At 39.6% G+C, this 10,895-nt stretch overlaps 1 protein-coding gene across 1 annotated transcript; it reads left to right on the forward strand.

Annotated features, from left to right (window-relative positions):
• Positions 1–2,437: 2,437 nt before the first annotated feature.
• On the forward strand, positions 2,438–6,599 carry LOC127752734 (uncharacterized). Its single transcript, XM_052278137.1, has 2 exons — positions 2,438–3,676; positions 6,323–6,599. The coding sequence occupies exons 1-2, from the start codon at positions 2,521–2,523 to the stop codon at positions 6,328–6,330; spliced, it is 1,164 nt and encodes a 387-aa protein (XP_052134097.1). The 5' UTR covers positions 2,438–2,520; the 3' UTR covers positions 6,331–6,599.
• Positions 6,600–10,895: the final 4,296 nt, after the last annotated feature.

Below are 10,895 nucleotides of genomic sequence, written 5' to 3' on the forward strand. Positions count from 1 at the left end.
CTTAATTAATCATGGGCTAGTAGACCGCTCCGTTTTCCACGCGTACTGTTCCGGTTGGGAACATGGACTGGCGAACACAGCCTAAACAGTCATTCTCAATACTTTGGGGCACTTGAGGGGTTTAGTTCTATAGAAAATTGTTTTAGGAGAAAAATAGGGTTTTTTTAGGAAAGTTACTTGCATTGAATTAAATTGCTCTGTTGTTTCAAGGGAGAATAAAAACAAATTTACTCTAACTCATGGTATTAAGTAACCAGATGCGGAATTACCAGGTGCGACTATTTTTAAGAAAGAGTTAGCACCAAGATGTAAGTTTATAGGATCCATATTAATAATAAGAAAGGGATTATCTATAGTTCCGGGGTCTGAAAATAGAAAAAATTATCAGTCAATTTTTGAATGAACAGGCTGTCTCCAAACCACTCCCCCTCCCCCAACCCTACCTCCCTCTTCTTCCTCACCCCAATTCCGCTACCGATGCAATCCCTTTTCCCTACTTAGCATCCCGCCACCACTAGTGATGTGCTTCATGGTGCCTCTACAATGTTAGAAAGGCCTGTCAGCTTTCGTGCGCTATGCCCATCCCCTAGCCAACTACTCTCGCCCTTCTTCCTTATTGATGAAATCCCCCCACCTTCCTCATCTTTGACAGCTTACACCTCCTTACAAGTTGATTTCCCTTGCCCCCACCATCAACTTCACCTACTATACTGCTCTAACCCTATCGCTGACTCCTAGGCCATTACTCTAAGCCCGCAAAGACCCCGCCTTCGACTATCCCAACCCCCTATCCCACCCCAACCTCAACCCTCACACCTAATCGGTCCTTTTCATCACCGTTGTCTTTGGGTCATCACCAAAGAAAAATAATTTGACTTAAAAATGCAAAAAAGTTAGGCATATAAACAATCCCTAATAAAACATAAGCTCTCCCTGGACAAATAGCGAGTACAGTTTCTTAAAGCCCATGAAAAATGTGTCCTCGACAATGTCTGTATGACAACTTGTTGCTTGAGAATAACTTGAGCTTTCCTAGGAAGTCTTTTTAATCCATCAGAAAGAGGAGACAGGGGAGTCTTGATTCATCCTCATATACAAAGTGAGCAGTTTGCATCAACAAGACTACTTGACCCATCTTATTAATCTTGCAACATTTGTGTATTTAATGTGTTAGTGTTAATATTATTGAATTTATTCCGAAACTATCCCACCTTTAAACAAAATAATAAAAATAACCTGATTTTTTTAAATTAATGTGCAACTAAACAAGTTATCGTTTGAAAATTATGCAAAAGCACGTAAGCTAACGATCTTTGTCTGGCACAAGAAAAACCTCAAATATGCTTCTCTGGACGAGAAAACCCCCAAATGAGTGAGTCGGAGATGACCCATCGCCGCCGTACCTCGCTGGAGCAGCTGCCGGACGACGATCTCCTCTCCGAGATCCTCCTCCGCCTCCCCCCCAGCCATCCTACCTCCCTATCATAATTTAAGAAAAATATTTAATAAAAATCCGTTGAGTAGAAGGTTTTATTTAAAGAAAATTTATTTTTGCACAACAAGATTATTTTTAAAAAACAATTTTTTGGTGTAAGTGCTCATCTAACTATAATAGCAATTGTACACACTAATCTACTTGAACGCCATAAGCACGCAAACAGATCTCGTAGGGATGTGTTTCCACGGTCCACGCCTTCGCAATAGACATTCACACAATAGCAAGGTCGTGATTCAAGTGCCCAACGGCCAACACGTGTGGGCATTGTTTCTATTTTGTGACCGGGGAGGATATATTGTTGCATGTTTTTAACTGCAAAATAATATATTTTTTCTATTGAAAAGTTGCTTTAAAAAATATTATTCACTAAAAGTTTTACTTGTTACTAATACATAACTAATCATCATGTACTAATCGGTTACTAACACATAAATAATATTTGTTGGAACCAAACCTACGAGACAACATAGGCAAGCTTTTAAGGCTTCAAGCTAAAGGTGACAAAGAGAAGGTGAAGACAGAAAAAAAAATCAATCAATTATTTCCAATATCTTTCAAATCTGGTTCTAAATAGACTAATAAAAATTCCCAAATCTACCTCTTTGAGATAACGAGGCTTTTTTCCTTTCCCGTTAATATCCATCTTCACAAATTATCAAATCCAAAAAGTTAGACGATTCAGAAATCATAAATTAAAGGACAAGATCGAGCTAAGAAGACCAGAAACCAGGAGAAACAGAAGGTCCTACATGTGCTACCTCTGCATGCTGGGTGCTGGCCTAGTAATCACGTGTTAGTTTACCTGTAGCTAACCATCATGGTCATGGCTACGATTTTGTAATTAGGATTTGAAACTTTTTGGGATCGAGGGAGTATGGTTTTCAAAATAATCGGTTTAACAGTTTTAACAAAATAATTTCGGTTTTGCAAAATTTTCATGGTTTTCTTCTCCACCTATCCACTGTCCACACTCTACAGTAGTACTACTCTCCAATCTCAATGCACGCGGCCTCAGCGGCGAGATGAGCCACCGCCGCGGCCGCGCCACCTCACCGGCGGCGCCGGTGACCCTGCCGGACGACGACGACCTCCTCGCCGAGATCCTCCTCCGCCTCCCGCCGCTGCCCTCCTCGCTCCCCCGCGCCTCCCTCGTCTGCAACCGCTGGCGCCGCCTCGTCACCGACCCCGCCTTCCACCGCCGCTTCCGCGCCCGCCACCACCGGAATCCCCCCATCATCGGCGTCTTTGCCGACGACTTCGGCTTCCCCTTCTTCCGGTCCGTGATGGATCCGCCGGATCTCATCCCAAGGGAGCGCTTCTCGATGCGGCTCGGCGAGGACGAGGTCCGCAAAGAGCGGATGTTCTGCGGATGCCGCCATGGCCGCGTCCTCCTCCTGGACCGGAAGCAGAACGAGATCGTCCTCTGGGACCCCGACACCGGCGACCACCGCCGGGGGGGCATTCCGCCGGAGATAGACGGCAAGGAGAAGATCGTCTGGAACGGGGCGGCGCTCTGTGCCGCCGCCGCCGCCGCCGACGACGACGGCCACGTTCACGGCGGATTCAGCTGTTGCCCCTTCAATGTTGCCTTGGTGGGCGTGGCCAGCAACAACACACAAATGTTCGCTTGCTTCTACACATCGGAGACCGGCAGATGGAGCAATCTCATCTTCACTCCTGCTCCATTCTTGGTCTTTGCTTTTGTTGATCCTGGCATACTCGTTGGCCATTCCCTGTATTGGTTCCCCACTGGTCTTGGCAGTGCCATTCTTCAGTTTGATTTGGATAGGCAAACCCTTGCTGTGATTGAGTGGCCTTCCAATCCAAATTGTTATAGCCACTACATGTCTCAGATCTTTCTGGCAGAAGGTGGTTATCTTGGCCTTGTCACTCTGTCGTACGACAGCCTTCAAATATGGGAGAGGAAGGTCTGTTCTGAAGGTGTTACCAGATGGGTGCTGCAGAGGACAGCTGAGCTAAACAAGGTTCTTGAACTGGGGTCTGGGGTCAAGACAAGTCATTTAGTGAGATTGGGTTATGCTGAGGATGTTAAGGTGATGCTTCTATGTGCTGATTCCAGTGTCTTCATGCTACAAATTGATTCACTGCAGTCCAGGAAGCTTTGGGAAACCAATATTATGTCCTCGCTTCATCCCTACGCAAGTACTTATGTTGCAGGTACTTGTGTTTTTACAATGCAGTAAAATTAGGTGTGTTTTCAGCATTTGACTGCAGAACAGATTAATTCATCCGATATATCAAATAAGTAATTTACTGGCTCGTTTCAGAGAGTGACACTATTTTTTTTTTCATTCAATACCTGTTTCTGCGAGATGACCTTTTAGAAGCCTTGTGTTGTGGTCCATTCTTTTTTTCTTAATTTTGAACATTGAAAGATGTAGAAGTATTTACTATTTAGATTGGCCACTGAGAAGAGAACCACAGTTAGATTTGTCTTGGAAAATACTAATATAGTATTTAGTTGTCGACTCTAATATAAGGAAACTAATGTTCTATCTTGTCTAGAGACTGTAGAATGTCTGGAGTATCACTACAAAAGAACAAAGGGAATACTTTTTTTTCTTCTTAGTCCTGCTGCAAGCAATGTATTAATTTGCACAAGAAGAAATCACTATTTATATATTTTGTATTGGTCAATGAAGTTCTATTTTTTACTAGATTATGTTAGCTTCAGGATGTATTACTCTAGTCCATTTACATACTAGTGATTACTTGCACAGAATAATTTTAGATAACTTATGCACCCCCTAGTTACAAGGTTTATGAATATACTGTTTGGAGGAATATTGCTTCCTTTTAGAATTTTATTCAGTTTACATATATGTATATTGTATGTGTGTTTTTTGGATATCTGGAGCCTTTATTATTTTAGGTGCTAGTGTGTTACACAGGTTTTGGATGGCAATTTGTGATTACAGAAGTATTTGTCTGATTATGATTTGTCAGATGTCCACTAAATTTCCAAAATAAGTGAATTTCACTTTAGACACATTTTTATTACCCTAGCTGCAGTATTACTAACTCACAAAAGTTCCCGGATCGATGGATCGAGGAACGTGGGACGTCATTTTCTAAAAGCATGGAACGTTAGTTGGAACGTGTTCCTACGTTGTTTGGAACGTCCCTCTATCTCTCCATGGTCGTACCACAGCGTGATGAGGGCAATGCTTGTCCATTCTCCACTGCATGATGGTGCTGACGCTCGTACATGCACAGCAGAACATTGGCGAGCAGCGAGTGAGCAACAACAGCGTTCGTCCCATCCAGATGAGTTCAAATTTAGTGAAAGTTAATCAAATTATAGATTTTGCTTGAAAATTTTGGATTGCCTTTCCATCATTTTCCATCGTGCCACATTAATTTCTCTATCAGACCACTCTACTTGTTACTCCATACCTTGTACTAGGACAACTCTCAAGACGAAGTTCCATCCATTTTTGGGATGAAGGTCCACATAGTTCCCGTTTCTCGATCTAGAACGAAGTTCCCGGAACAAGGAACACACCCAAGTTCCACGTTCCATGAGACATAAAGCTGCACAATGGACCAGGGTATATCCAAATTTTAACATACTTGACAAAACATAGCAGTCTTGAACCAGGGGTATTGCTTGAGATTCTACGATGGCTATTTGGCCCATGACCCATCCATGGAAGGAGTAAGAGATGGTAGATGGCACTAGCTTGTGAGCACAAGGGGATAATGAGTGTGCTTTGTCAGAGCAGTAGTGGCTTCTGTGAGCGGAGAGGTCAGCAGCAAACTGCACCTCTGATTTGCATGCCCAGGCAACTCGATCCTCCGCTGATCCGATGAGGAGCGAAGTAGATTCCAGGCTCCACAAATAGGCTAGGGAATCGAATCAAATTGCTGTATTTTGGTATGTTTAGGTGGCATAAAGTGGAAAGGTTGCTAAACATGGTCCACTGTGCAGCTAGGGTAATAAAAAGGGGTCCATAGTGAAATTCACTCTTCTATAAAATAGATAACTAACTACAGTAAAGAACTCATTGGGAGCTCTGGTTCAAGGTGAAATTAACTAGATCCCTCACTTGCATCCTCATTGTGTATACTTTTGTACTTTTTAGTAATAAAATTTTCATTGGCAGCAAATTATGGTTTAAGAAAATTTGGTAAGGTTTGTGTTGGTACCATGCTAAGATAAATGATATTTGTGGACCAAAAGAGGTTCCACTTATGAGATATTGAGGTACACATCAGAAAGAGTTGAGTGTACAATCATAAACGGTAGTAAATCATGAATGGTTGATGTCCCTATGCTTCTCCAATGACTTTTAATTTGAATATAGTAATAATTGGTTTGTCCTAAAATTTCTAAAAGTAGACTGGAGTATGAACTAGAAACAGGTGTTTCTACTTTCTACCTGCCAAGTGTCGTTGTACTTGTACCCCTTTAGTTGCTAGTTGGATGTAGAGAGAAACACCCACGCGTTTTCCAACTAGCTCCACAAGGTGGTGGGCTAGCAGACCTGGTTCGAAGCCTCACCCCTTCTATTTATTTAATATTAGGTCCTTTCCTAATATGCGTTTTTTTCTAGTTTGATGTAGCCTAAATTCGAGAACAGTTCCAATAATTCAATTGTTCCTCTATATTGTCTGTTCAGTGTTTCTTCTTTTTGTTTTTGCCTAGTAATAATACTGGCATTATTCAACTTTGGAAATTTGATGTATGGTTCACAACGCTGAAAATAATAGTTACATTTTGCATTGCACCAAAAAAAATGCGATATAATTTTGTGACTGTAAATTTATACCAGAATGACTGATGGAATTGTTCTCTTGCAGGTATCTAGACTTTTGACTGTTATTGGTAAGGTGCAGAGATGGATTACTGGTGCATGATCTTCCATTTTGTATGTGGCGGTGGCTGTGTGGCCTATGAAGATATGTGTCGATGACCCAATGTATAAACTGGAAACTGACCCTCTATTTATTTAGTGCACTTTGTCAATTGTGAAGTGGACTCGTAGGAATTATCTACTCGAGATGTCCTGTTATAAGACGTAACAACTGATGCCCTGACTTGCTTTCTATCAAAGTGAAATGAGCATTATGATAAGCATTATAACGAATGTTTTATTCTGGACCTGTCCATGCCCAATATTTTTCATTTCAGTAGCAAATTATGTTTTCAAAATTGGCAGTTTGGTACCAACAAAATTATGGTTTGATTTGCTATGCGCACAACACAATTACAATTCATTTATCTACAAATCTAGGTGCAACCATTTATTAAATCTAGGTGCAGTCATTTAATTATTTTTATAACTAGCAACCGTCTATCTGAAATACCACAGCATTATATACTAAAATTATGATATCTTCGATATTACATGTGGATCAAAGAAACTATCTATCAGTTACGACAGATACAATCATATCATTAACGCTATATTTCTGAGTAACGGCAGATGCCTCTTGATTTGCAACCTTTACAGTGAAATATGCTGGGTGCTTAGGTTCAGCAAGCACCATATTTTTATTGCTTTTCATTGCAACAGCATCTGCAATGGTTGGTTGATCAACCGCAGTCAGGGCCTCAGGGGATATTGTTACTAATTCTTTCTATTAATCTATACTTTCTATAAAGTTAAAGCCCACTAAATCTAAAGCTCAACATGCAACCATGCCACATCATCACCCACTAGCAATAATTATATATTTAATCTCATGCAAGCATACAACATGATTTACAATTTATTTAGAGTAAATTTCACAAAACTACAGGTATTTTGCATAATTTATCACAAAACTATAGATTTAAGAGCTTGTTTCACAAAATTACAGATTTAGTGTCTTTGTTTAAAACAAAACTACAGGTGCTTTATACAATCTATCACAAAACTATAGATTTATGAACTTGTTTCACAAAAATAAAGATTTAGTATATTCGTTTATCACAGTGCTACACATTTAGTGTCTTCATTTATCACAAAACTACATATTTAGTGTCTCCATTCTCACAAAACTACAGGTTTTAGCATTGTTAAAACGTGTAGTTTTGTGAGAATGGAGACACTAAATCTTTAGTTTTGTGATAAATGAAGATATTAAACATGTAGTTTTGTGAAAAATGAAGATATTAAATCCGTAGTTTTGTGAAACAAGTTCTTAAATCTGTAGTTTTATGATATAGTGTTCAAAGTATCTGTAGTTTTGTGATAAACGAGAACATTAAATCTATAGTTTTGTGAAACTAGTTCTAAAATCTGTAGTTTTGTGATAGATCATGCAAAGTATACGTAGTTTTATGAAATTTACTCATTTATTTAATTCTACAAATCAAAATGCAAACATATCCAATCATCACCCCCTCATGTCATTTGCACTATATTTTAACAAATCTATTTATCACTTTTACAATATTTAACATATACTTATCAATATGTTTCACACTAAAGCACGGGTATCATTTGACTAATAAACCTTGATGTTTCTTTTTTTTCTTTTTACTCATAGCTTGATCGTCAAATAAAATATTGAGAATTGCTCAGTATTTCCCGCAGCAAAGTGTGGGGAATCATCTAATTGGTAGTTGGTACTCCCTCCGTTTTAGGTTATAAGATGTTTTGACTTTGGTCAAAGTTAAACTGCTTCAAGTCTGACTAAGTTTATAGATAAATATAGTAATATTTACATTACCAAATTAGTTTTATTAAATTAATAATTAAATATATTTTTATAATAAATTTATTTTGGGTAAAAAATATTACTATTTTTTTCTATAATTTGATCAAACTTAAAGCAGTTTAACTTTGACCAAAATCAAAAAATCTTGTAACCAAAAACGAAGGGAGTACTATATTTGCAGCAACATAAGGAAGCTTGGAATGGGATGGGTACATCAATGGGGATGCATAGGCAAGTCGTACTGTTTCTAGAGTACACCTAGTTTTCGTTGCATTAGATGGCTGTGCAAGACTACTAGTTCTAAAATCTGTAGTTTTGTAATAGATCATGCAAAGTATCTGTAGTTTTATGAAATTTACTCATTTAGAGTAAATTTCACAAAACTACATGTATTTTACATAATTTATCACAAAACTACAAATTTAAGAGCTTGTTTCACAAAACTACAGATTTAGTGTCTTTGTTTATCATAAAATTACAGGTATTTTATATATACAATCTATCACAAAACTACAGATTTATGAACTTGTTTCATAAAAATATAGATTTAGTGTATTCGTTTATCACAGTGCTACACATTTAGTGTCTTCATTTATCACAAAACTATAGATTTAGTGTCTCCATTCTCACAAATTACAGGTTTTAGCATTGTTAAAACGTGTAGTTTTGTGAGAATGGAGACACTAAGTCTGTAGTTTTTGTGATAAATGAAGATATTAAACCTATAGTTTTGTGAAAAATGAAGATATTAAACCCGTAGTTTTGCGAAACAAGTTCTTAAATATGTAGTTTTATGATATAGTGTTCAAAGTACCTGTAGTTTTGTGATAAACGAGAACATTAAATCTGTAATTTTGTGAAACTAGTTCTAAAATCTGTAGTTTTGTGATAGATCATGCAAAGTATCTATAGTTTTATGAAATTTACTCATATTGTAATTGCAAATGGGAAAGCACTACAGGTGTGATGAAGTCGTGGGTAAATGATTTCACCAATTAGATTTCAAATAATCCCAGTGTCTATAAATTCTACGCATACGTAAGTGGGCTTTCAACATGATTTATTATAATGATGTTGCATGTGAAGTGGTGTGTGCGCACGCGTCTGCCGTATAATTATAAATAAAAAATTATTGTTATTACAAACAAATTTTTGGGTGTGGGCATGCGTCCACTGTGTAATCGCAAATATACAAAGATATTGTAGATGCAAAAGAACTTTTGGGTTCTTTTCAGTTTGGGCATATTTAGCTATTTACTACTCCGTATATACAGTACTCCGTATTATTCTTTTCTGTTTGCTGTAAACTCTTTTTAGTTTGGGCATATTTACTGATTTGGTCCCCTTTGATTTCGAGGAAAAACATAATAATTTTAGAGGATTTCAATCCTATAGGAAAATTTTCTATGAAGCCCTTTGAAATAAATGATTGAATCATATTCAATCATTTGAAATTCCTATGGAATAGATAATCCTATAAAGATTTTGGAGTAAATTTAGCAAGAGCTTCAACCTCTTGTAACTTTCCTTTTGAGTCTATCTCTCATCCAATTCCCACGTTTTTCCTGCGGTTCGATCAAACGGACATTTTTGTGTTTTTCCAACGTTTTGCAGTCCTCTATTTTACACTTACATTCCTATTAAAACCCTACGTTTTTTCTATTTTTACGTTTTCTCAATCCTCCTATTTTGTCTGCTGTAAACTTGTGACTTCAATCGAATCCATCCGTGACTGTCGAAAACACAACTGCAACCAGAATTGGCGCGAACAAGCGACAGATTTGCTGGATACATGCCGGTTATCAGTCCAGAAATGCAGTTGTTTTGTTTCGTCGAAGCTACAGCCATCATTTCCAGAGTTCAGATGTATTTACAGGCATATGCGAAGATTGGCTACATGCTGACGGCCATGAGTTGATGATTTCTGCTTTTGTAAGTTGTATGTATGGCTAGAGCAATGTTCTATAAGACTATTCACAGTGCACACACGTGATATATGGCAATGTTGGTTCAGTAGGCAAATTGCTTGCATGGAGAAGAGAGTGGAATGGGGACCGTTCCTTCCCTGCGTTCGCATGACCAACTTTGGTCACGAGAACCTCGCAGCAATTTCGTTGCCCATCCGTGCACAAGAAAGCGAGAGCAGGAGAGAGAAAGGGGAATAACGGTATCCGACTAAAGAGAGAAGCTTGCCAGAGTTGGGGCGCTCGGGAAGGTCGCCGCCGCTTCGTGGATTCGGGGTAGCCGAGGGAGGGGAGAGGCACCCGCTGCCATCGAGATGCCGCCACCACCACGTCTTCTCCCAAGCGGCGCCGGTGGTGTGGGGGCTCAAATCTGTGCTGCCAGTGAGAGAGGAGGGGGAGGGGGAGTGGCCGCCGCCGTGTGCCACCGGTGGGTGGAGAGGAGGGGGCGGGGGAGTCGCCGCCGTACGCGGCCGTGGGAGAGGACGGAGAGGAGGAGGGGGCAGATGGTCACCACCATGGGAGTCGTAACGGAGAGGATAAAAGAGAGAGATGGGGAAGGAGCGGCGGAAAGTTGGGGAGGTGCGGGCGGTTTCTCCTCTGAAGGAGGAGATGACGGATTTTTAGTGGGACCAGACGGGAAAAAAATTAGTGGTGGACTATATCTAAAGCTCCACGCACTGTGGGAGAGATTGAGATCGTTTGCAATCACACTGCGCCGTGTCTTTATTATTGATATGTGGGCCCGGAGACCATCGGGCCTATAT

The sequence above is a fragment of the Oryza glaberrima genome, chromosome 10 (assembly GCF_000147395.1).
Source record: "Oryza glaberrima chromosome 10, OglaRS2, whole genome shotgun sequence".
Lineage (NCBI taxonomy): Eukaryota > Viridiplantae > Streptophyta > Magnoliopsida > Poales > Poaceae > Oryza > Oryza glaberrima.